The 26168-nt window shown below is 43.2% G+C and overlaps 1 protein-coding gene across 1 annotated transcript in view; it reads right to left on the reverse strand.

The window, feature by feature from the left end:
- The window catches only part of ldlrad3 (low density lipoprotein receptor class A domain containing 3), a 96385-nt gene that overhangs the window by 42867 nt on the left and 27350 nt on the right, over positions 1–26168 (reverse strand). The window contains exon 2 of the mRNA XM_080474708.1: positions 20778–20924. Within this exon, the coding sequence (XP_080330834.1) occupies positions 20778–20924 (147 nt within the window). The remainder of the gene's footprint in view (positions 1–20777; positions 20925–26168) is intronic.

The following is a 26168-nucleotide window of genomic DNA, read 5'->3' on the forward strand; positions in this document are numbered from 1 at the left end:
GCACAAGTAGTTTCAGTCTAGTCGGCCTGGGGATCAAAATAATCACTCCGTACATTTCACTGTCTAAGCTCTGCGCACTCCAACAATGCCACAGTCTTCTGTAAGGAGGATTGCAACAATATAGAGGCCCCTTCATCTCCAGAGCCAAACTTTGAAGGCCCCGGTGTTCAATAAAACCATATATAGCTGTGCTCGATGAGGCCGCTGGTGTGGATCCATCAAACAGCATGAGGAAAATATCAGTAATTTCTTAACAAATTCCAATAAAAAGGGATGAAAAGCAAGGGCAATTGTGAAAAAGCGGTGGCTGATCCGACACATAAGAGCGCTGCTGCAATATTCATCAGAGACAGCCTTGTTTTAACTGGTAGTGCTCGGCATTGTCTTCTAAAATGACAAGGCAGCATTTTTTTTATTCCTTTGAAGATTTCAAAGCTATCATTTTGCCTAATTTGTGACTATCAATGGAACAAGAACAGGATTCGGTCTGAAATAGCAGAAAGACCAGGAGACATGGCAAGAGTCAGAATGAGAGACTGTAAGACCCTACTGAATATTTTATCCCTGTTCCTCAGTATTAATTACACTCGCCTATTGATCAGTCAACCATTAAGCTCTTGGAATTCTTCAGACATAGTCCCATTAAACCTGACTCGGCTTTCCACACTTTTCCTCACATTACTGCTCGACACACTCTCTACTTCCAAGTTCTTCTATTTCAATTTTGCTCTCTCGACAGGGTTTTTCTCCAGCGAGACAAACATAAACGTGCACAAACCAAGACGCCCTCCAGTTTAAGTACCACAAACGGCAGCTCCTAATATCACCTGCTTTTTCTTTCCACTGAGTCCCCCCGAATTACACACCCACACAGTGCCACAAATACTAACACTCGGAGCAAAGAATACCTACTCACAGTGAAGCAGAGCAGAAATGAGCGGGACAGAAGGAAAAAACAAAAAGGTTCTAACAGTAAGATGAGAATGAGAATCCTGTGCTTAGGTCACTTTCCTGATCATATTAACACACACATTTCTAATTGAAACCATCACTTCTCTACTCAAGGTGAGTTTGGTTTGTGTTTGTCCGGATATCTAAATCCTAACCAATGTCGCTCTTGAGAAGAACTTTGTTGTTGAAAAGTACTTCGGGGCTATTTTAAACCCAATGTCTCATGAGCATTTTGTGGAGGTCAGTAAACAAGTAAATCTAACAGCACAGTAGAAGTTGCCCCAGGATTTTGTATATAGAATAAGATAGAATAGGAAATACTTGATTATTCATAAAGGGAAATTCTCTACAGTATTGCTTCACACAGCATTAAAGAATATTAATAGAATAGCATATTAAAATATCAAATGAGTAATAAAATAAAATGATAAATAAGTAAATATTGATATGTACAAATGTTATGGCTGCAGAAAGTAAAAATGCACTATTATCTGGGTAATCCCTATAATTTGGAGATTAATGATAAGAATTTATTTTGCCACTGATTTTTGGATATGGCTACGTAGATTAATAATCACTGTACTATGGAATGAAAATTCAGGAATTAAATATGGCTGTAAAACATCTGTATGTAATTCTCCTGCTTGCTGCCCCTTCAGTGTACCCGTCATTAATGAAGTGATTAGAACAGATGTAGAGTACCAACCACAACAGTTCAGTCCATTTGGCTTGACCTTGACAAGAAGCTGAAAACTGCAAGACTGAAACTAAGTGTTTAATTTTAATCAGGCCACACACAATTTATAATTCAGCTCAGAGGAATTCGAGGTTTATAACCTTTTTGTTGAAAATTATCACAACAATTCTATTTTTAGTAAAACTCTGCTGGAGAGGTAAATTAATCAAATCAAACAGAGTCCATTAGGTGCAAATCCTTTAATTCAAACTAACGCCGTTTAATAATGCAAAAACAGTATGTTTGATGACTCTTTCGTCCTAAATATCTAAAAATAGCTGACCCATGGTTCAAAATGATTGCTGGAATCACGGGAAACTGTGGATGACAGCATAATAGATTCTAGTACTAACATCAAAAACTTATTTGCACTGTTTTAGTTCTTTCTTTTTTCATTTGTCTAAACCGATCAGTGATGATGCCACGACAGCTGCAGCTTCCTCCGTTTTCAGTCCGAAGCCAAGACAGCGAGCCTCGAATGTGAAAAGTGTCAAGCGTTTTACACTCAACTTTCTGAACGCGCCATCTGGGCGCTCACAGCACACTGCATTTTGGTTTACTCGACAATGTGAACACACTTATCTACTCAAAGTCGAAGTGCAAAAGTACATAAACAAGGCGTATTTCACATTTTTGCGAAAGCGGCCAGTATGGGCCACTACTGACAACCACCGAATGGCTGAAGCGACAATATGAAGCTGCTTTTAAAAAGAAAAAAAGAAAAAAAAGACATGATGCAAGGAGTTGTCAATTAAACCGGCTGAAAATTAAGAGATAGGAAGCACTTCTCCATGGTTATTGTTAAAGTTGTGAGTACAAAACAGCCATTTTGCCTTCACAAAGGCTGCAGCATCCAGAATTGCAAGTAGAGAACAGTCAATGCTTTGAAACATGCTTCTTTGTTTTTTCTCTCTTTCCTTTAACTACAATTCTGTCTCCCCTCCTTTTGAGTCCCCATTTTTGCTTTATACATCATGTCCACTCACCCCTTTAGCCCTACTATATTTCCCTCCTCTGCTGCCTGCACGTGTCCTCCCAAGACGGGGGCAAAGAGGCTAATCCTGGCTCTGAGGCCGAGCAAGCCCAGTCAGCTCTCCTCCGTCCCTCCTCTGCCAGCATCCGTTTCGTCTAACACTCTCCCAGGCTGCCTTTATGGACTCCAGAGAGCAAGTTGGTACTTTTGACCTCTTTGCAAGAGGAATTATTCAGCAGCCTGTCCCTGAATATCTTCTTCAAACCCCTTAAACATGCCAAAACACATGCATTTGATCACTACTCATAAAAAATACTAACCGGTTTTCATCTTAGCTGAATTCACAATGGATCTTATGACAAGAAATGCCCACACCTACCGCAGGACATTGCTAATTGATTTCACCACGATTCCCTCACACATACTCAGCTTGCCATAACTCCAAGCAGAGAGGCGTGGCTATATTAATCAGCAATGAAATACAATTCTCTTGTAAACACACAATCACAGACTCAGAGGGGAAATTTATAATTAATTCGTATTTCTCTTCAGAACATGTGTATCACAAACATCTATGGCCCAAATGTTGATGACCCCTCCTTCTATCACAACTTCTTCACCACTCTCTCAACACACTCTGACAAAACAATGATAGTGGGAGGAGACCTCAACACAGCCCTCAATCCACAAGTAGACAGTTATAAAGCAGCAAACACCCGACACTGGGAATCCACAGACATAGTCCAGCAGTACATGTGTGACTATGGTCTTTGTGACTCTTGGCACGCCTCTCATCCCACTCTTAAAGAGTACACCTTCTACTCAGCAGTGCACCAATCCTATTCACGGTTAGATTACTTTCTGGTGAGTAACTCAGTGATTAAAGACACCTCGGACACACAGATTCACCCCATTACTATCATGACCATGCACCTGTCACTATGACAGTCACTAATAGAAGAATCACCCTCCTATCAGACAATGGAGATTTAACACATCACTGCTTAATAAGCCCTAAAAACCCTGAAACACCAGCAGCTCATGTTGAGACTCAGCAGGTGTGGATGGCGGTCACAGGAATAGATTGGCATAAGATAATGGGGGAGATTGGAATCCTTTTGATGACGATGAAAACGCCCTGACTCACAACGCACGAGATTTAGTACAGCGTGTAACCAATCTTCGAGACAGAGCTACAACTCAGATTGCTCCAAGGGCAAATTATACAGTCATAGGGAGAACTAAACAGAGAGAGGATGAAACTTTCGAACAATACCAGATCAGGATGACCAACATTTTTAGAATCCACAGTGGGTTGCAACCAGACAATAACCAGCAGGGACCTCATCAACAACAGCTGAAAAATGCTCTACATGCAGGGTCTCTAGACTCAATTAGATTTTGGGTGAATAAACACTTTATAGAGATGGGAAATGCAACTCAAAAGAAGAGTGCTCAAGTAGCAGAGAGACAGACAGCTGCAGGAGCATATTATCAGGAAGATGACAGAGAGATAGAGGAAGTGTTTTACGAAGGGCCAGGGGAAAGTTCAGAGGAAGGGCCTAAGCCATTCAGAGGACAAAGAGGCAGATGCAGAGGCAGTGGACAACTAGAAAGTAGAGAAGATGGATGTTGGACTTGCGGAAAGCTTGGTCACATAGCTAGAAACTGCACAAAGAGATCAAATCCAGGTGGAATGAAGGGACAACAAGAATGACTAGACAGGGAAAATGAGAAGTGTGACAAAGTGATAGAAGAATTTGATGAGGCACTGATAAGATATCAACAGCAACATGGTTATCAGCCTATTCCATTGTATGCAGGGGCAGAACATGAAGGAGATTTCTATGATGTCATGAGCGCAGAGAACATAAACACAGAGGTACAATTAAATTTTGAAGAAATAATGTATTCTGCTCACCAATTACCTGAGATAATGTTAATTTGTAATGGAAAACAAATTACTTTTCTCTGCGACACGGGAGCGTGTCGCACAACGTTAGAAGATTCAGTATCTGGCCTTGTACAAACAAATGAAACAGTCTATGTAAGAACAGCTAATGGAGCCACAACTAAGATAAGACTTACAAAGCCTCTACAGATAGTGGATGACCATCCATCTGGTCTTTGGGCCCAGGCACCAGTCCTGTATTATCTAGATTGCCCTGTGAATCTGCTGGGGCGTGACCTCTTGTCTAAACTTCAGTTGGGACTGATTACACTTATAGGAAGAAGGTCATAAAACAGCAAAAGTAAACTGCAGTGGTGTCGCCCAGAGGTCAAATAACTAGGTCACTGTCTCAGTGCAGGAGGAAGAACTATCCTAGAAAGCAGAAAACAGGCTGTGTTACAGGCCCCAAAACCAATTACTAAGAAACAGATGATGTCTTTCTAAGGAATGACCAACTACTGTAGAGCATGGATACCAAATTATGCTGAAGAAACAGCTGAACTTTCAAAATTGATGTACGAATCAGAGCTAAAAATGTCCAGCCCACATTAGCGGCACTGACAGCGTTAGCAAAGGAAATGCTTTCGCTGATAAAACAGCAAAAGATGCAGCAACAGGGGGAATTATTGCTGCATCAATACAAAAACACGACCACTTAGATCAAGACTTACTTAGAACTATGCAAAAACAAAGTCCACCAATAGAACAAGATTATTGGAAAAAAACAAGGCGCTAAATTAAAAGATAGCATCTATTTCTGACCAGAAAACAAAAACAAAAAATCCTACCAAAAAACCTATATAAATGGGCAGCAATATTGAGTCATGGTGTCACACATGTCTCAACAGGAGGGATGGTTGGACAAAGACAAGCAATACATACAACCTATGGATTTAACTCTTATTCAAAAAATTTTTATAGACCATGTTTAACATGCGCTAAACACAATCCGCAAGGTAACCTCAGGCCAAAACGTGGTAAATTTCCAGAGCCAGAATATCCATTCCAAGTAATCCACATGGACTACATAGAATTAAACAACAGTGAAGGATATGAATACTGCCTAGTGATAATTGACGCATTCACTAAGTGGATAGAGTTATTTCCGACAAGGACACCAGATTCCTTGACAGTAGCCAAAGCATTATGTAAAGACATAATACCTAGATATGGAATTCCAGAGATAATCAGAGGCGATAATGCTAGACATTTTGTAAATGCAGTGATTAAAAATATAGGAACTATAGCGAATGAATGGAACAATAAAAAATAGATAAAAAAATTATTGGGAACCAGATGAGGAAGCTAATTTAGCAGACTAAATGAGGAAAATAGCTGAAAGACCCTAGTGGATACATCTGTCCCACGGTAAAAAGATCATTGGTGCAGAGCCACCTGATAAGCCGAGTGAGCTAAAGTCTGATAATAGGGTGGACTCAGACGAGTAGAGTTTGGGTAGGCCCGAAAGTCAGCAGAAGTTGTTTCAAGCCACAACGTTTGATTAGAGGACAAGACTCTGCAGCAATGATATTTACTCTCACTAGCCTGGATTCTCATAATGTGCATTCCAGAGACCAAAGTAGTTAGAACTAAATCTCGCAACAAATGGTGGCAAAGTACTGATCCCGAGAATAAGTATCAAACTAATGCATGGTACCGCTTTGCTGAATTCACAGCGAGAGGGACTAATCGGACTAATTGTTATGTATGTACCAAAATACCTGTGTCAACAGCCAACCCCACGGTCGTAGTTGTACGCCCGTGAATGTCACTGACAGCTCCTTTGTGGTGTATGCAGAGAAAGCGCCGCCCCACTCCCCTAAGCGGAGGAGGAGGAGCCTTGAACTCCACGACCATGACGCAGTATGGGGCTTGGACGTCCCTGCTGAGTTTAAGGTTTGGAGTACGGGCCAGAAGATCACCTTGTCGTTGTTCCCGTGGGTGGGAGTGGGTAAACTGCTGCTGCGTTTTGAAACACAAAACTGGCGAATGGCGCTGTTCATAAATGCCACCACAAGTGCCTTGGAAGGCCTGTCACGGGAGTCTATGATATCCAGGATGATTCACAGCTCCATCACCACTGCCATGTTGACGCTGACACACCAACCCGAGATGTCCAGGCCCAACAGAGATGAGGAGGAGGCACTCCTCTCCATGCCTGGTTTCTTTTTTTAATGTTCTGATAACTATGACGTGATGCATATCTAAGAACAATCATTCAAACATTCACCTCTTTGAGTGTAAAGCTGTTTGTTTTCATAAACATGAGCTTACAACTGAAAATCTTACTGAAGAAGATGTTAAGTGAATATGAGAATTTGTGCAAATAAGATGATAAACAGGAGGGATGTCCTGTTCATTTTTTTATTATGTCTTATGGTGCTTCATTGAAGAAAAAAGTGATGCGTTTGTTTTGAGCTTTTCATCCTGTAGGTGTTGTCTCCCACGTAACTGCTATGACGGTGCTACTTTCATTCATTGTTTCTAAAATTGATTTAAGCGGTATTCATTCATGTGATAAACAGGAGGGAAATGTTGGAATAATCTTACGAAAGGTTATCACATTCATTGTACCAACATTCTTTCTCATCTCCTACGACTTGTATTTCTCCACTGTGATCTTTTATGGTAAGGAGGAATGTGGTCTGCAGATGGGAAGTGCCTTGAAATCAGATAAGAGGAACCCTAATAAAAGGAGAGGAGGCGGCAGAGGTTTTTCAGAGCGGGTTGGAGATTGTAACTGAAACACTCTCTGTCCGTTCTCCTCGCGAGTAAAAACCATTCTTAACTTGGTGTGTGTTCTTCCTTGCAGAATTAATAAATGTTCAGAGGTTGGACCTGACATAGTGGATAGACAACCAAGTTAGAGGGTGTATAACGGAGCCCAAGTTTAATAAACAGATGGATTTTAGTTTGAACAGGAACAAACAGATTTTGATTTCTTGTGTTTACCTTCGCCAACAAAAGTTGAGAAGGGGTTGTGTGTTATTTATTGGTTTGTATGTATTTTACCAACTTTTTGCAAAAACTGTTAACCCGATTCGCATGAAATCTTGAGAGATGATTTGTCATCATCCAAAGACCAATTGGTTGGATTTTGGGACGTTAACGGCAAACCGTTTTCGATTAAATCAGCAAAAAACTGAAAAACATGTTCCCATACAAAGCGGATGAGAGGCGCCTAATGGAGGAGATCAAAGGAGATCAGCCGTCTGTTGCCATGGAGATGCTCCATGGTAAAAATTCATGCATACAAACCAATCAAAGAGTTCTCTGACATAAAAGAGAAAATACATCATAGGGAAATGACATCACAACCTCTCTTTCATTCACTGCAAAGGAAGACGACCTGGTTTACCCAGAACTAACTGATTTACTGCAAAACTCACACTGCTGTGGAAGAACGCTGTTAGAGAATCACACGACGCACACGACCAGAATCTCCTGCACATCGTATCTTTGTAGAAGACAAAACATTTGATCAGTGAAACTTTCAAAACTCAAGAAATGGCCAATGACAGACCGATCCTCCCAGAGGCAGGAGACAACAACAACAACGATCCTGGTAGGAATCCCACATTTTTCTTTCCTCTTCATCTTTCAACCATCAGTGGAAACTCTCGCTCTCTGTCTCGTTGAGTCATAGAAAGCCCAGGGTTTGACTTTGATTAAAAAAAAAACTCTTGGTTGGATGTCCCACACTCAGTAATCCACAGCAGCACAATGTCATCCATCACATTGGATTGAGCTGTTTACTGCACTGCCGGTTATTATTTGGTTGATGTGGGTGATTTGGGAAAGACATGAGGCAAAGCTTTCGTTAATGTTTCCCCCATCGTGTTCGGAGACCTTCATATGTTTTAACTGTTTGATATTCCTTCTGTCACAGGCCTACTCAGGTTGTTCTGGAACCATGGACTTAGAGGTCATCCACTAGCCCATCTCCTGAATGACATAGGATTGGACCTACATGAGTGGTTAATCAGGAACTTCGGACACCAGCTTGACAACGTTCCCCAAATGAACCAAGAGGCAAATGGAATCGCGTATGACAGAGGCGATGTCTTCATTGACCGCCTGCATTTTGAAGCAGAGGTTGGGGACGTCCCCGCCGTCATCCCAGATGATGAAGAGGCGTTAGAAGATGTAGAGGACCCCCCCGCCGTCCTCCCAGATGATGAAGAGGAGTTGGAGGATGTGGAGGACCCCCCCGCCGTCATCCCAGATGATGAAGAGGAGTTGGAAGATGAAGAGGACATGGTGAACTTAGAACAGGGTTGGCTCTTACCCTCTCATCCTGTTCTCCCTGAGGATCTTCAGCGGTCCCCCATGTTTCCCCCCGCAGTTGCGTCTCAGGCTCAGGAGATTCCTGATCTGCAACTGCAACAAGTTGACGAAGCCTGGGCTCCTGAACCGGCAGGCCCTGGCTCTCCGGCCAATAGGAGGTGCGACGAGAGCCATGAGTCTGAAGCAAGCGATATCTGGGAGCTGGGTTGGTATGATATTGACGAGGACGAAACATCCAACTCAGACCTCAGCCTCGTCTGGACCAGCAACCATGAACAGGACTCCAGAGACCAGGACCCCAGAGACCAGGCTCCGTCCACCTCAGGCCCCGGCTCTCCGGCCAAGAGGAGACGTGACGAGAGCCCCGAGTCTCAGGGAAGAAAGAGACGGAGGCTGAGTTCAGCGGATTCGGGTCTTGGCTCCGTCTGGACCAGCGACCAGTACCAGGACTTCAGAGACCAGCACCCCGGAGACCAGGCTCCGTCCACCTCAGGCCCCTGCTCTCCGGCCAAGAGGAGGCGTGACGAGAGCCCCGAGTCTCATGGAAGAAACAGACGGAGGCTGAGTTCAGCGGATTCGGGCCTCGGCTCCGTCTGGACCAGGGACCAGGACCAGGACTCTAGAGACAAGGACTCCGGACACCAGGACCCCGGAGACCAGGCTCTGTCCACCTCAGGCCCCTGCTCTCCGGCCAAGAGGTGGTGCGACGAGAGCCATGAGTCTGAAGCAAGCGATATCTGGGAGCTGGGTTGGTATGATATTGACGAGGACGAAACATCCAACTCAGACCTCAGCCTCGTCTGGACCAGCAACCATGAACAGGACTCCAGAGACCAGGACCCCAGAGACCAGGCTCCATCCACCTCAGGCCCCGGCTCTCCGGCCAAGAGGAGACGTGACGAGAGCCCCGAGTCTCAGGGAAGAAAGAGACGGAGGCTGAGTTCAGCGGATTCGGGTCTTGGCTCCGTCTGGACCAGCGACCAGTACCAGGACTTCAGAGACCAGCACCCCGGAGACCAGGCTCCGTCCACCTCAGGCCCCTGCTCTCCGGCCAAGAGGAGGCGAGACGAGAGCCCCGAGTCTCATGGAAGAAACAGACGGAGGCTGAGTTCAGCGGATTCGGGCCTCGGCTCCGTCTGGACCAGGGACCAGGACCAGGACTCTAGAGACAAGGACTCCGGACACCAGGACCCCGGAGACCAGGCTCCGTCCACCTCAGGCCCCTGCTCTCCGGCCAAGAGGAGGCGTGACGAGAGCCCAGAGTCTCAGGGAAGAAAGAGACGGAGGCTGAGTTCAGCGGATTCGGGCCTCGAATCCGTCTGGACCAGGGACCAGTACCAGGACTCTGGAGACCAGGACTCCGGACACCAGGACCCCGGAGACCAGGCTCCGTCCACCTCAGGCCCCTGCTCTCCGGCCAAGAGGAGGCGTGACGAGAGCCCAGAGTCTCAGGAAAGAAAGAGACGGAGGCTGAGTTCAGCGGATTCGGGCCACGACTACGCCTGGACCAGGGACCAGGACCAGGACTCTGGAGACCAGGACTCTGGAGACCAGGACCCCGGAAACCAGGCTCCGTCCACCTCAGGCCACAGCTCTCCGGCCAAGAGGAGGCGTGACGAGAGCCCCAAGTCTTAGGGATGAAAGAGACGGAGGCTGAGTTCAGCGGATTCGGCCCTTGGCTCCGTCTGGATCAGCAACCAGTACCAGGACTTCAGAGACCAGGACCCCGGAGACCAGGCTCCGTCCACCTCAGGCCCCGGCTCTTCTGCCAAGAGGAGGCATGACGAGAGCCCAGAATCTCAGGGAAGAAAGAGACGGAGGCTGAGTTTAGCGGATTAGGGCCTCGACTCCATCTGGACCAGGGACCAGGACCAGGACTCCGGAGACCAGGACTCCGGAGACCAGGACCCCGGAGACCAGGACTGCGAAGACCAGGACTCCGGAGACCAGGACTCTGGAGACCAGGCGCCGTCCTCTCCCACTGAGAACACCACCAGGGGCGAGGACGAGGACTCTGTGGACCTGGCTCCGTCCACTCTGAGAACCAGCTCCTCCACCCCTCCAGGGCTGCACGACAGCAACTCTGACTGAAGCAAGTCGGTTTTGCTCGTTGGTCTGTGCTGATATCTGCCACCTTTGATCCGTTTATGTAAATGTAAATATAAGTCAGTATACCTGGGGTCCACCTCTGGAGTCCTGATAACTAGGTATGCGAAGAAAAAGAAAAAAAAGTCAACCAAATTGAATGCAACTGGTACCACTGGAAAGAGCAGGGAAAAACTAAGGAAATGACACCAAAACCATTCAGTTATCCTAACAAATAAGGAAATTATTGGCAAAAGAAGTTTACTAATTAGTGCAATTTTCTTAAAGGTGAGTAGTACACAAATCTGTGACCAAAAACAAAACTTTTTATAAAAACACTTGTAGTTTCTTTAAAGGGGACATATCATGCTAAATCCACTTTTTTAGCCCTTAAATGCATTTTGTTGTATATTTAGAGTGTTTAGAAGTACAGAAATGTTCAAAGTAGTCTCTTCAGGTGCTCCGTTGATATCTTTATATTCTGTTTTGGTCATATTTTGCGATCGGTTTCGATTTTTCTATTCTCTATTACATTTTTTGAACAATGACGTCACAGTAGTCGCAGCGGAACTGCCAAATTAGGACATCGACACTTCGAGCAATCCGCCATTTTTGTTTCTCGCTGCGATTTTGTAGTCCAACCGAAGTTACGAGAGGATAAGTCTTCTTTATAACCTCCGCCAGTATAAAGAAGGATTTGCTGAAAGACTTCGTCTGATTGAGCGGTCAGTTCCTTCTATCTATGGAGACGACGAACAGAGCACTTCGGTAAGCTGTATATAACGCTAAATAGTGTGATGATAAGACGTCCCTGTCATTGTTTTGTTAGCATTAGCAGTTGCACCGTCTTCATATGTTAGCGCTGTGTGCTCGTTTTAGATTATAATGTAACTTCTGTGTTAAATAGTCGTTGTAATACAGGCAGTATTGTAGTAGTGGGCATGGATGGAGAAGTTAGTGTAAATATAGTAATATCATCGTCATTTTCATCTCGCTCCGCCGGGTCCGACTCTGGCTCGAACATGTATGGCTGGATGGACAAATCTTCCGTTGTTGACATTTTGTAAATGATGTGTGAATATAAAGTTTCTGCGCCGCTAGATAATTGTATCTGTTCTATCAAACTACAAAGATGGCCGAACAGGGTGTAGTTGAACCGAGTGTCACCTCTGCAACCTGGAGAGGAGGCGGGGTATGAAGTGTCTCATTTGCATTTGAAGAGACCGCCCCAAAACGAGTTGCTCTCAGAAGCACATCAGAAAAGGGGTTGAAAAGGGGCCTGTGGAGCTCTAATAATGAGGAATTCAGACCCAAGCATTGCAGTTCCGCTTTATATAGACCACAACTGTATGATTTATATGTAAAAAGGAAGGATTTAAAAGCATGATATGTCTCCTTTAATATTCAAGATATCTCTGGGGGCTTTTTCAAAGGAAAGAACCAGGTTCTAGTTCGGAGCCAGGGCCAACATTAGCACCAGTTCTTTGTCTTTCCACTGCCAAAGCCCCGGCCAAACAGGGGCTAAACTGGTGCTACGCTGGCCCACTTCATTGCTGGGCCAAAGAGGAGCCAGACCGGGGCCCCGACACGTCATCAGCTGGGGGCGGAGTTATCGCTGGAGTTATCGCCACCTAAAAGGCGGAAGCGAGGTTTTAACCGGCTTTCTGAAAACTACAGCGAACACGGAGCCCCAGAGTGGTTATAGAGAAAAAAAGTAAAAAAATAACACGTGGGACAGTATAATAAGTCGTTCCCTGAAGTTAATAATACGAGGGAACAGGATTATTTAATCCGCGTTTGTGGCGCCGCGTCTCTCGAGATGCTGCAGAGCTCCTCCTGTCAGTCAGCTACGTCGGATATGATTTAGAAGCAGTTTTCCATTGTTGTTTATTTTTCACACTTTTCATGGTAACATTATTATAACTAACGTCACGTCCAGGTCTTGTTTCACGTTCTGACCGCCGACTGAGGCGCTGCAGCCGCTGAGCAATGCAGTGTGCGGTGTTCATTTAAGAACTGGCTCTGGCACCGGCACCGAACTAGCTCCTGGTTCTTTTTGGTGGAAAAGCCCCCATTTTATTAGGATTAAGATTGGAGCTGCCACACCCGTACGCATACTAGTAAATCCTGAATGTTGCACTCATGTTGGTTAATCCCTGCAGAAAGAAAATGCATTCATGAAGATTACTAATAAATACTGTCTTGGTTGACTAAACAAAATGCGTCTTGCCTGCCTCACATCATTAAACTATTGGCAATTAAATTTGCTGCCAAGGCCCAGGGAGACACGTCATAGTCGGTGGCATCATAAGTTTCGTCCTCTGACCAGTAAGCAACAACATACTGTTTTCTCTTGGCCTTCAAGCTTTCTATTTTGCCATTGTGTATGATCTGCTGATCCCTCTTGTACCGGAGATGGTAAATGTGGTCCCTAACACATTTTCCTGGGACAAGGTTTGCAACCTGTTCCAGTTTCTCAGTGTCAAGATCTGGAAAGTTTGTTGGTAATTGTTCGACGGGAGTGTTTTTCAGTCTCCGCTCCAATTTGTTTCTTTCCGTTGTCTCCCTCATTTTCTGTTTGTCTGCCTGTCTTCCTGCCATCACCTTCATTAGATCATTCTGCTTCAGTTTCTTCTTCCTTCAAGATGGCGTCTCGCTTCTCCTTTGGCATTTCATCAAGATAAGCAACGGTGCGATTCTTCTGGGCTCTCAACTTGGATGAGAGGAAACACAGGGTGGCCTTTGGTGATTTCTTCTGGGCTGCACAACATCCCCATGATTTCCTCAGCATCCATGTTGTGGGCCCTGGCTGATTTTGTTTCCTCCATCAATACTTTGGTGACATCAGTTGTGAAGTATTTCTTATACTGGCGATCCAGGACTTCAAGTCTGGGAACTTTGACTTATGCAGGTGTAGGGTTCCACATATATGAAATAACACATGCAGGCGGTTGCCCCAATATCGGTGCAGCAAGCCACGTGCCAAATGTTCCCTCTCCACAGAAAGAAACCTTTGGGGTCCCCCTTGCCATCTTTATAGCGCATCTTATTTAATCCCAACACAATATTTCCAGCGATGCAATCTTTACCAAACAGCTGTTTTCCTGCTGCTTCCTCACATCCTTTCAGGGCAGAGCCGGTCTTTGTTGCCATAGAATCGAGGGGGTGCAAGTGGCAGTTTAGTTCGTTTAGGGCCTTGTTCCCGGCTTGATTCAGCAATCGTATTGCTGCGTGGTTTGTGGCACATCTATCAGTAAGTGTGTTTGAAATGTTGGAAATAATTATCTGTCTTGTGTCATGGTGATCTCCATCATGGAAGTAGGAGTGGGTGGAGGCCAGATTGTTTATAGTGTCACATATATGCTTGCAGTAGTCATCAGCCGTGCCCCCAGGCAGCTCCTGTATGGCAGCTGCGAAGCAATCCCTGACCGCTGTAACATGGACAATGTTTATGTGCTTGTCCTCCTGGGCAGTTGCATCAAATCCTAATGTGGTATTTGCATTTTGAAGAACTGCCTCAGCAGTTTGAAGTTCTGCAATGGCCCCCAGCTCTCGAACAATATGTTCCACACTTGATCTGTGAGGAATTTCTTGCAACGTCACACCGAGGCCTGTCACGATAACAAATTTTGCTGGACGATAAATTGTCCCAGAAATTATTGCGGTAAACGAGAATATACCGTTTTTCCACTAATATATTAATAATGGCTTAATAATGCAAGTATAGCCTTTTAAAGATCAATAAAGTTTTATTTCTTAAGAATATTTAAAATGAGAATTGTATTGTGAAAAAAGACATTGTAAATATCCAAAATAAATAATTAAAACAACCTCTCTCTCTCTCTCTCTCTCCCCCTCACGGGGCTCTCATGGTGCACTCAGGTGTGCCAGGTGCCCCCCCCCCCACACACACACACACACACACACAAGAGTGATTGACAGGCAGTGTTGGGAAAGTTCAGTTTCTACATGAACTGGTTCAAAGTTCAGTTCACAATTTTTAATATGAACTAGTTCAGTTCATAGTTCTAAATTCATAGTTCCAAAAATGAACTAGTTCATAATTCTTTTTTTCCAATATGTTGCTGCGCAGAACCCACGTATCAGCAGCATGAAGCTTATTAACCCTTAAAAAGCCGAGTCGTTCAAAAATATAATAAAAAAAAAAAAAAAAAGTAGCGGCTTGTTGTCCGGAAAGTACGGTAACCATACGAAGTTGAAGTATTAATTGTGGAGACAGAGTATTGGGTCGTGCTGCTGTCTTATATTTGTCGTGATGCTTCACATGTTGATGTATGCGGTGGTGTGACTCTGCAGGCTGCTGTTGCCAGATTGGCTGTTTTCCCCCCGACATGTTCAGGCCCGTTTACAGTGAGCCTTACCCGGGTTTTCCAAGAGATGCCAGTGGGGAAAACCAAGATGGCGGTGTTGCGGGCGCCGCCATATTTATTTCTTGGTCGCCGCCATCTTGAAATGGTGCTATGCGGAAGCATGGACGGAAATGACGCAAAATGACGCGCCGGAAGTGACGTATGTAGAAGCCGACCCACAGGATGTGACGAAATGGACTGAACGTGAAGGAAGATACGTACACGAAAGCCGACCCACAGGAAGGGACGTGCGGACCAAACATGCAGGAAGTTACGTAGACGACACGCAAATGCCGGAAGTGACGTGGCGAGACCCACTCGACCTAAATTAATATCGGCGCACATTTGTTTTTTCGTCTTTGGTTTCTTCACACGTGTACTCGAAGCTCAACGGAGTAAAGGATTTTCTTCTGTTAAGGTAAACAATTGCTTTCTTGTCTATGTAGAACATATCAGCCTGCACTAAAAAGAATGAAATGGTAGCTGTAGTTATATCAGTATTAATGAGAGTAGGAATAGTTTTATAGTTTTGTTAGGAGCAATGCACGTAAGATCAGCTCGAATGTTTATGTTGCTCTTTCTATCTTTGTTCCATGTGTTGGTTTATTAAAAACCTGTTTTATTACCACAAGAAAACTTGCTAAAGTAAATGTGGGTTGAAAAGCTGTTTGTTGAAATGAAAAGAAGTGGCAAAAGGACCTTCTCACTCCTTCAACCGCATTACTCAGGCTGCCAGCATGGAGCCAGACTCTGCTCAGCCTTGTTGGCTTTTAGTTTGAACTAACAACATGTAACACACATGAACCATCACTCATCCACCTACATATCCACTGATAAAAAGATCACACCTAATCCATCTGATCCCTCAGCCTCTGCCTCGTGAAATAATGTTAGAGTATTGCTTTGTCTCCAGCCATTGGTTCATTGTGTGTGTGTGTGTGTGTGTGTCTGTCTGTCTGTCTGTCTGTCTGTCTGTCTGTCTGTCTGTCTGTGTGTGTCTGTGTGTGTGTGTGTGTGTGTGTGTGTGTGTGTGTGTGTGTGTGTGTGTGTGTGTGTGTGTGTGTGTGTGTGTGTGTGTGTAGGATTCAGATAATTCATATTACGTTTTTTTTCTCTGATTCTTTATTTATAAGACATAAAGGAAATGATTTTTTGTTTGTTTTGCAGGATTTTATATCTACATGTTTACATTCTGGAATGGGTGGAGTGCACAGTTTGCAGAGGCTGGCTTCATGTCCATTGTGCTGGAAAATCCACAAATTTTCCCAATGCAACACCCAAAAAGAGAGCACAGGTACTACAATAGTTGGTTCAGTAGTTCAATAGATGCATGTGGTATGGCAGAAATGACTGAAACACCTGGCTGACATATTGAGCTGCACTCCTTTATGTTGAATAGAACAGTTTGATGATCACCTTGTGAAAGCAAATTGTCAGCTGATTCAACAGTGTGCTGATTCCTTTTGTTAAGGATCCAGATTTGAATAAAATAATTGAACGTAAAATACAATTTCAACTGCGGGGATTATGCTTGGAGAACTTTGAATGGCAATAAATCCAGCAAATTCCCAGCCAGTCAGTTAAAATGAAATAAAGAAAAATGTAAAATCCCCTCAGTTAAAACTCAAAATGGTAAAATCACTTTTGACCCTCAACAAATAAACAATACTTTCTGCCCAAAATTAATTACACCTTCTCAATGATCCCAACAAAACCACCAAAAACCTGGTTCAACACTCTTGATTCTAAAATTCCCATTCCTCATCAATAAGATTGTTGCTTGTTTTCTGCCATCATTTGTTCCACTGTCAAAATCATGTACTTCTGTATATAAGTTAATATCTAGACAGTGCTGCTCAGGTTGGTTTAATCTAACATTGGTTGGGAAGTGTCTGAATTGGTGGGATAATTGTAAATAGTATATATGTAGCATTAACAAGGGTATTGTATGTTGTCCCCAGCTTCCAATAAAGGCAGCAACAGGAGGAGATCAAAATCTCTTCTTGTTGCAAGAGCGAAAACTGTTCTGACACTGGAAGGCTCTCAATCAAATAATATTGTTTGCCTAAGCTGCCAAACAGGCCAGGGGTTTAAAAAACAAATAAACTAAGAATTCACAATAGATAGTGGTTGCGTGCCTTAGAAAAAAAAGAAAAAAGAAAAAAGGATTGATAAAAATGATCTGTACCGTCGGGTTTCCTGGCCTCTCACAGGGCAGTACAGTAATACAATAAGCTGCATCTTTAATGCAATAAGACTTTGTCTGGAGATATTACCTTTCTCCCTCAGCCTGTACTTTTATTTAAAAGCCAGCTAAAAAGATTTACATGACTCAAGTTGACCCTTTTGCTGGAGGCGACCGGAAGAACAAACAAACTAGAAGCGAGCAGCAGAATTTTGGAGGAAAATAGAAGCCTGTCGTTTCCAAGTGAATAAACAGTCTTGGCTATTCGGGAGAATATTCCTGGCCTGTCAGGCAGAACAAGCTGGGACACAATTACAATAAATAGATTGAGGCAAGTAGATGCAGCCTGGGTTTGCATGATTCTCCTCCAAATCTCCTTACTTACGGGTAATACTCAAATAAATTAAAGTCAGGTCAAGAAAGAAAAAGCAGAAAGAAGTTAACTGCTGGTAAGGATATAAAAATCAAAAAAACCAAGTGTCATCTCAAGTTCATGTGTGGGTGGATCTGTCTTGCATCATTTTTTTCCACTAATTGGACTGATTGCACCATATTACACTGGGAGTGCTTTTAGTGCTTTGCAGAATTCTGACATATTTAGAAAAAAAGTATGTTTGCATGTTTACCTTACAGATTTTAAGTTTTGAGTCAAAACTGACCTTATTTGTTTATTTTTTTTCCCTCCCATAACCAAAATTCTCATTAATAGGACTCTAGAGAGATGTCACCACCAGTGACCTTTATTTCAGGCTCCAAGTTCTTGGATCTGAAACACCCACTTCAGCCTGATCTGCTGGCTAAACAACACAAGCTTACAGAGGATCTACTCTGCAGCTGTCTTTTAGTGCTAGTGCAGGAGGTAAAAACAGGCTGCAGCAAAATGTACCAGAGTTGTGTATATTATAGGCATATTACACACAAAATCATTGAGTATGCACACTGACAACGCACTGCCAATGCCTATGTCTAGGCGGAGGATTGCAAAAAACGTAACGATGTTGAACATTACTTCAGTGCATTTCCAGGTACTTCATATGGATGGAGAGGATGGTTAAAAATGATGTATGAAATATGTAAATTTTCCCACGAATGCACAATATAGAACATGTTCCAGGAAGCTTCCTGACTGAAGCCATCGTCTCATATTCAAGATGGGAGGAAATTTAATATCCTGCAGTGGTCAACACTGCTCTGCCTCCACGGTAATGACTGTGATTGGAAAGAACAGTGGTCAGACATAATCAGATACACTATGTGATATCTGGGTATAGAAAGGTAAAGAAAGTCAGTCTGATGGCAAGATCACATTTAAAATGAGGGTGATTTGCTGAGGAGTCTGCACTGGAACACATTAATCATGTAGTTCTCTGACAGAAGGGGAGTAAGCTCAGTCAACAAACTGTCTTCCATTACAGAAAATCCACCATCACACTTTGTTAAATATGTACATAACCGAGAGTGCGTGTGGGTTTTATTGGAGGGGGACGACTAATTATGATCTTCTCGCAGAGAATCCAATGCTGCAGTCTCACTGTTTCCAGGCATTGTGTTTTCCTCAGATAATATACACGCAGACAGAACTCCTGGTGAAGCCACTGTAATGAGTCCTCCTTCCGGCCGCTTCTCCCTCTTTTACTCCCTTGTTTCTCATCCCGCCATCTGTCTGTCTTGTCTGTCTGTCTCTGCACAGCCCGTAATGGAGCCAGAGATTTGTCTTGGGATTTTTATGGAGGAGTCACCGAAGATATCGACTGACAACTAGCCTTCTATTTGAGGATAATAAGGCCCACTTATGCCAGAACAGATAATGTAGATGTCTACCACAAACATAAATAGTGTTCAGACAACAGAGGAAAGCTGACTGTGATGCCGTGTGATATTTTTTTTGTTGGTGTTTTTTTAAAAATCTTAAACACAATAAAGTCGAAACAATGGCAATCATGGGCAAAAAAAAAAAAAAAAAAACCAGAGTGAAAGTTTTTCCAACAAATAACTTAAAATTCAGCAGCATGATTGGTAAAATATGAGCTCTGAATAAATCAAATTCTGATGCAAATATTCCAAGTGCATCCAAATACTCTTTCTGCAGGTCTGACAGCTGTTGACAGTTTAAGGTCACTGAGTGATGAGAATCTGGGCCACAGAACTTGTCCATGTAGGTTGCATTAATGAAATAAACAAGAAGCAAGTATGTCTGGCAGAGGTATACACAATGAAAAGAGTCTAATATATTGTCGTTATTTGCTTTGCATATGCAGGGTTAATGACCAGGCAGAAATGACTGATAACTGTAAAGCTTTAGCAATCCAGGGTGTGTGTGTGTGTGTGTGTGCGTGCGTGTGTGCGTGCGTGCGTGCGTGTGCTTTGGGACACAACTTTGTGACGAGTTGCCTGCCTGTTCCCCGAGCTGCCAACAAGCGAGAACAGTAAGAGAAGTTACTTGAGAAGGGGAAGATGGGGAACAGAAAAGAGGTGACAGAAAGGGGAAGAAAAAAAAAAAAAGGGAATTTTTTTGTTTCTTGGCTGAGTGTTAGCTTGGTCAGAAGAAAAAGAAAACTGCTGCAGAAGACTGAAAACAAGCCTTTGCGAAGCAAATTACGAGCCAAAAGTCCAAAATCATCAGATGAGATAAATTGGGAAGGCACAGAGTGGAGTGAAAACAGGAGGGTGAGGCAATGAGAGAGACGAATATGTCGGGAATAGGGGGGGTCTCAATGCACTGTGGCAGAGCCTCAAACTCAATCTTCATCAACAATCCAATCTTTATGTGGAGCTCTGGCTGAGAAGGGGAGGGAGAAAAGGCGGCGCAGCAGACCAAAAAGATCAAAGCCAACTAAATGTGGGGATCAAAAGTGAACTATTACTGTAGCCTTACAGTAGAATTATGTATGTGCCACTATTAATGCACACAGAGGCAATCGGCCTTTGCTTTGATGATATTAAGTCTTGACCTAATGCTAAAATGGGGCCAAGAAACAAGGGAGGGGGAGGATGGGTGTTCGCTGTGGGGGAGAGAAATTGGAGGATTGAGGAGGGAGGTTCATTTAAATTGGCAGAGAATTAGGTTTAACTAGGCCTTACGGCCGTGTCCGTGGACAGAGAAAAGAGCAGAACTGCAGCCTGAGAATGAGAGGTGTTCAAAACTTGATGGGACTGTGAACACAACATCGAGCTTCACTGCTTAAATGCACTGCGAGGATTTCAAAACAAAGATAATGAGGGTCCGAGCTGGAACTTACGACAGCCTTTTTCGTCACTCTTGTCAAAGCAGTCCGGTAATCCGTCACACTGCCACCCGCCCGGGACACACTTCCCATCTCCACACATGAAGTTTCCAGGATTGTTGCACTCTGCGGTGAAGTTGTTCCCTGGAAGCAGCTGGCTCTCTGAAATGATGAACACATGAAGGGACACAGCGATAAGGAAAGTCATCAAACAGGTTGGGGTATATTGCATTTTAGGGACAGTAATAATTCCAGCCAAAAATAGAAAACCATGAATATCTCCTGTCTCTGAAGGTGGACAAATATTATAGACTAGGCTTTATTGGAAAAGTCCTATCAATCTACAGGAGAATAAACAGATGACGACTTCATGAATACCAATGCGGAAAAAGGTTATTCAGTGTTAACAGTATAGTGGGTGAAAGTCTTAGTTTAGAGCTGGGCAATATCATAACAGGAGAGATAAGGATACAAACACCAAAAATCACTCCATGTGTATACAAACAAAGCTTGTATACACCTCAGACACTGATGCACTGATACACAAGCATAGACCTGAAATAAACACACAGAAGCATGCGCCGTGAATTAGTTTGGGGCATTCGGCGTTGACGCAGTGCAGCTGCAGGATAATGGGCTGGAATGTGAAACATGGCCTTTTGGCTGAGGTTTGACTTTTTGTGGTGAGCAGGTTAGCTCGTAAACAAAACTATGTGGCAGTAATGAGGGTTTCTCGATAGACTGGGGAGCATTTCTACACTGCAGTGCTGGAACTGGGTCCGACTGGTGAGCCACTTCATTATACTTGTGAGCAATAGGCAGAAGGTGAACCTGCTGTGAGAGAGTTTGGACCAGTACATCTTCACTGACAGAGTGGTTTACAAGAACAATAAGCGGCCGGGAAAAGCAGAGCCCCCTTTCTTTGTCCACAAAGCGCAGTGATGTGAAAATGAGGAAAACGGTAATAAAACAGCAGTTAGGACATAAAACAATGTCGCCAAAGTTCCAGTGTTTCCCTGTTGTGATTCATGTCACACTGTTGTGATATTTAAGGTGCCGATTCGCTGTCAATTCTTTCGAAATTTCAAAATAAATCTTACCGCTTCCGCAGAGAAAACTAGGTTTGTTTTCTCATATGAATCCTTACAGAGACACCACATGAGTTCTAGAGCACACACAGAATGGTCTTTTCAGATTCTGTGAATTCATATCCAAAGATCCCATTTTCCACAGTTAGTTGATATTCACTTGGTGAATGGAGCGGGCTCTCAGAATACGACTAAGTATCTGACACATAGAAATAATCTGCTCTGACATCATCCTGCTCTTGATGCCTTTTAACACTGCTGGCACTGGAAACCATGTATGGATCTGTATTTAAATGAGACAGAACGACCCTTTTAATTCTCAATGGGGATGATGCAAACACCTCTTTTGTCTTTTGCAATATACAAAGATGAAGTTGAGAGGTAAAAGGGAAGCGTCAAGAGAAATCCATGAGAATGTATTAGTTCTCTCAGCCGTGCAATAAACACTGTTATACAGTTTAGTCAATCGAAAAAAAAAACATCTCTCATTGGATTTATAACAATAGGAACAAAGGTTACAAAACAATAGTGAGACCTATCATGAAGCATGGTATCAAATATAAAGCCTGTGGGCCAAAACTGGCCCAGAGACGCTCCAGCCTGGCCTGCCGAGTCACCAAGAAAATTGTAAAAATTGCAAAGAAACCATCAACGTTTTAACACAGTTTTCTTCAAGTAGTGGACATAACACAACGCTGAGACTAAAGCTGAGATATAGGTGTACTGCTATGAAAAGGATGCAATATGCAACAGTTGTAGGAGAAGGGTTTGGGATATTGCACTGTATTTTGTATCATAAAATCCAATCAAATTTGGCTTGCCCTTGAGATCGAAGTCATTTTTGGTGCTAACGTTTTGCAAAAACGTAAACATTTTTCAAACCTGTACTCTAAGCCACAACAATGAAAAAATTTGATGCTAAAATTTAAAGGTCATTATCATCCAGCCCACTCGCGATGAAACAAGGCTGCATGTGGCCCCTGAATTAAAACAACTTTGAAACCCCTGGTTTAGAGGCAGTGGAGCTGGATGACGCAGGTTGGATATGACTGAAACTGAAATGATCCGAGGGACAGCGAAGGTTGAATAATTTAGTGATCAAACTAGTGAGACGGTGTGGACATGTGCTGCGGTGAGATCTTGGATACACTGGACAACAGATGAGATGGAGGTGGGGAAGACATCAGAGAAGATTCATGGAGGTCCAGAAGAGGGCAGCTTCAAGACTTTGCAGCACGTACAACCTCAATGCAGAGTTTTAAAAGGTCCACAGTGGTATTGAGGCAGCAGATTGCCATTTGTGTTGTATCGAACATACACTAGGCTTTAGTGCTTGACATGCACTAAGCAAATTTTTAGTAGGACGCTTTCCCGTTCAATCCGTTCATCTTCGATACAACTTCATGCAATGCAGGGCGATGGGGCGCTGGAGGCAATCCCATTCCAACACAGTGCTCTATTTAAAGAAATGGAGCTCGTCTGAAATTTTTTTTTACTACATCAGGCTTAGTGTATACCTCTCTAAGAAATTTTCAAAAGCGTTCACAGACCAAAAAACAAGCACTCAGATACATGCAATTCACTCCAAAAGACAACAAACAAGACAAATATGAATACAGAGCCACACAAAAGGCAGAGCTGAGGGGAACCATGTAAAATGACTTCAAAGAGCTGACTGCTTGGAGTATCAGGTTAATTGGAAAGTTGCTTTGAGAGCATGAAAGGACGGAGAAAGGACTCTGTGTGTGCGCGTGTGTGTGTGTGTGCGCGCGCGCGTGCACGTGCAAGTGACTGTGTTTGAGAGATGGCCAAAAAAAGCAAAAAAGAAAGATGGCTGACAGACAGCTCATCTTTTCCCACGAGTCTATGACACCGCCAACAGCAAACCTTTTGCAGGCAGCGCTTCTTGCATCCAGATTGTGAGTCCATTTTTTGGCAAGCTCAACACATCTTATCCCAACGCCCTTGTCACTCCACCGATGCCGCAATAAGCCGAAATGCTTACAGTGGTTTGCCACTGAGCTAACGAACAAGTACACCTCATTACCACAGTAAGTGTAGCTACACAGCTCATTACAGAAATATGTATGAGAGAAACACAATAATAAGTCGCTGCACTTTCCTCATGGGCACTGCTACAGTCCCAAGGTGACCTGGACAGAACTAATGGAGACAACCGTGCCCATGCATAGTGCCTTACTCCGTCCTCTCATATATTTTTAACCATTATGTTGTGGATGGCTCGAGGCCTAGCGGTCCAACATTGTGTGTACAACTGTGGTCACACGGCAGAGGAGATAAGACAGGGATGACGAGGGATGTCTGTGTGTCTTGCTGAGGGAAGTGTGGACCAATTACTCAGAGTAAATATTGACTATACTATCCTTGCCTCTGCACACCCATAGTCTGCCTCCTGTTCATCAGCCTCCATCATGTCTGTGTCCACTAAATGCCCGTTTAGGCTGTTCAATCTCGCAGTGTGGAGACGTCAGCTGGATACTGTTTAAATTAGCATTTGCATTTTCAGTCTGCACCACTTCCATAAAGTTTCAGTCGTTCACCCTGGGTGAATCCTTCTCTTTCCATAATATTAGCTCAGCTGCCGTCGCCCGCACTCTTTGCAGAGAGTACCTCTTACCTTGGTTATAATTTGAAATAGAAATCAACTCTGATCATAAACACAGGCCTAATTTCCCAGTGGCCTTGAATAATACTGAAATTCAATCTGGGATATTCTAAAGGCAAAACAATCCCAGATGTAATGTTTCACAGCCTCATGCTAATTTATAGTCTAACTGATGTGCAATTAGAGAACCAATGTGATGCCAGCTAAGATTATATTGTTAAAGATTAAATTACCTTGTTGGATGCTTTTTTTAAATAAATCAATTCCATATTTCGCAATAATAAATCCAGATCTATAAATATGTAAATATATCTTGCCTCAAACGTTTACCTGGAAAATAGAAAGTAATGCTTAAATGATTTAGTTACATTTTTAGCTGTTTGGGAAAAACGACCATGCTATTTTAATGGCTTTTCTCCTTTTGAATTAGATTTGAATACTATATTTAGAATCAATAAATTATTAACAGAAACACATTACGCTGCACTACAACATGAACCCAATAGCTACATTTACATGTACCAGGAATCATCTGATTAAATGTTATTCTGATTACCATTACATTATATAAACACTGCTGACTGTCTGAACCAGGTTGTATTATCCGGTTCATCCAATCAGAGTCCATGCAAATGGCAAATCAGTTTGCTTCCCTCTGTCGAAGCCGAAAATGGTCTTGGCTGCGCATAGGAGTCAACACAGCCATGCAAATAAAGCGGCCCATGCTCCGTACACGGACACTGTTTCTTTAGTGTTGCATCTTCAAAAGAAACACAAAAAAGAAATGCAATGAGCTTGATAAAACTAGATAACAAATCCTTCTTCAATACTGGCTGGCTTCCGGGTAAAGCTGGATGGGAGTTCATGTGCGTTTGTCACAAACTGCTATCGGACTGAGCCAAGATGGAAGTGATCACGTAAATGTTGCTAATGTTATTCAGGATTTCTGTGACCACTATTCATCAGTCAAAAGAATATGGCAAATAAAATAGAGAACCTATGCAATGTGGACCACTTGTGCGCACAATGAGTAAAGTGTAAGTACTCTAAATCCTACAGCTTGTTAAGACCCAAGGCCAGTCACTGTGTTTTGCCATAACTGATTTGCTACCTGTATGACATTGTCAGACTCTATTAAAACAGTGCAGCAAGGAAGGACATGCATTCTATATTTCCTGGTTTCCAAAGATATATATGATCTGTGGTGAATATAAGTAACTGATTAAAAAGGAAGAATACAAATAACCTCTTTAACTAAAACAGACATTTCTGGGTTATGTTTGACATTAAGAAATGCATAAACTTAGAAGAAAAAAACCAATCTCTTTGGGCCAACATGCAAACACTCATGTGGAATTAAAATGTTGTAGATATGTAACTAGAAAGCTCTGAGTTGCATGCGCCCACAATTTCTTAAAAGGCTTGTCAATTATTCATCATCTTTGACTTGAGTTGCCCATTTGAACAAGCAAAAATCAGGTCAATGCATAAATGGCAAGCCTCCAACTTTCATTCCAGGATCTTCCATAGGTACACTTCATACATAATGATTCTGGAAATGGCAGCCTGGAAACTTTGGAGCACCCCGAGCAATTCGCTGAATATGCAAAGACAGGTCAATCCACCCGCATCTGCTACTGTCTTCCAGGTCTTATGAATATTTTCACGCCAAATGCCAGTACGCAATCCTAA

Source organism: Lipophrys pholis (assembly GCF_963383615.2).
Source record: "Lipophrys pholis genome assembly, chromosome: 11".
NCBI classification, from domain to species: domain Eukaryota; kingdom Metazoa; phylum Chordata; class Actinopteri; order Blenniiformes; family Blenniidae; genus Lipophrys; species Lipophrys pholis.